Source organism: Rhinocladiella mackenziei (assembly GCF_000835555.1).
Source record: "Rhinocladiella mackenziei CBS 650.93 unplaced genomic scaffold supercont1.5, whole genome shotgun sequence".
In the NCBI taxonomy this organism is placed as follows: domain Eukaryota; kingdom Fungi; phylum Ascomycota; class Eurotiomycetes; order Chaetothyriales; family Herpotrichiellaceae; genus Rhinocladiella; species Rhinocladiella mackenziei.
The window spans coordinates 3408884-3409692 of NW_013550600.1; the positions used below are offsets into that span (position 1 = coordinate 3408884).

The 809-nt window shown below is 56.9% G+C and overlaps 1 protein-coding gene across 1 annotated transcript in view; it reads left to right on the forward strand.

Annotated features, from left to right (window-relative positions):
* Z518_07731 (uncharacterized protein) overlaps positions 1 to 809 on the forward strand; it is a gene marked incomplete at both ends in the record, with an annotated part of 2468 nt that overhangs the window by 1010 nt on the left and 649 nt on the right. Inside the window, one exon of the mRNA XM_013415859.1 lies at positions 62 to 741. Coding sequence (XP_013271313.1) covers positions 62 to 741 — 680 coding nt within the window. The remainder of the gene's footprint in view (positions 1 to 61; positions 742 to 809) is intronic.

Sequence of the window (809 nt, forward strand, 5' to 3'; positions counted from 1 at the left end):
GCCGGTGCAGATGTCAATGCCCCAGCAGCAAAGTATGGAATGACTGCGCTACAAGCAGCAGCCCAGAATGGCGACATGGAGCTGGTCCAGGTCCTTCTGGCCGCTGGTGCAGATGTCAATGCCCCAGCAGCAGAGTATTTAGGAAGGACCGCGCTAGAGGTAGCAGCTGAGAATGACGACATCGAGCTGGTTCATGTCCTTCTGGTCGCTGGTGCAGATGTTAATGACGCAGTATCAGAGAGTGGGGGATGGACTGCGCTACAGAGAGCAGCTGAGAAAGGTAACCTGGGGTTAATCCAGGTCCTTCTGGACGTCGGTGCAGATGTCAATGCCCCAGCAGCAAAGTGTGGAATGACTGCGCTACAAGCAGCAGCTGGGAATGGCGACATGGAGGTGGTCCAGGTCCTTCTGGCCGCCGGTGCAGATGTCAATGCCCCGGCATCAGAGCGAGGAGGAAGGACTGCTCTACAGGCAGCAGCTGAGGAAGGCTACATGGAACTGGTCCAGGTACTTCTGGCTGCCGGTGCAGATGTCAATGCCCCGGCATCAGAACGAGGAGGAAGGACTGCGCTACAGACAGCAGCTGAGAGAGGCGACCTAGAGCTGGTCCAGGTCCTTCTGGCTGCCGGTGCAGATGTTAATGCACCACCTGCCCCGTATGCTGGAGTGACTGGACTTCAGACGGCAGCTATTGGAGGCTATGTTGGCATTGCCATAATACTTCTAAATGCGGGCGCTGATGTAAATGCAGAGGCAGCATTGGATGAGGGAAGAACAGCCCTAGAGGGGGCTGCAGAGCATGGGCGCAT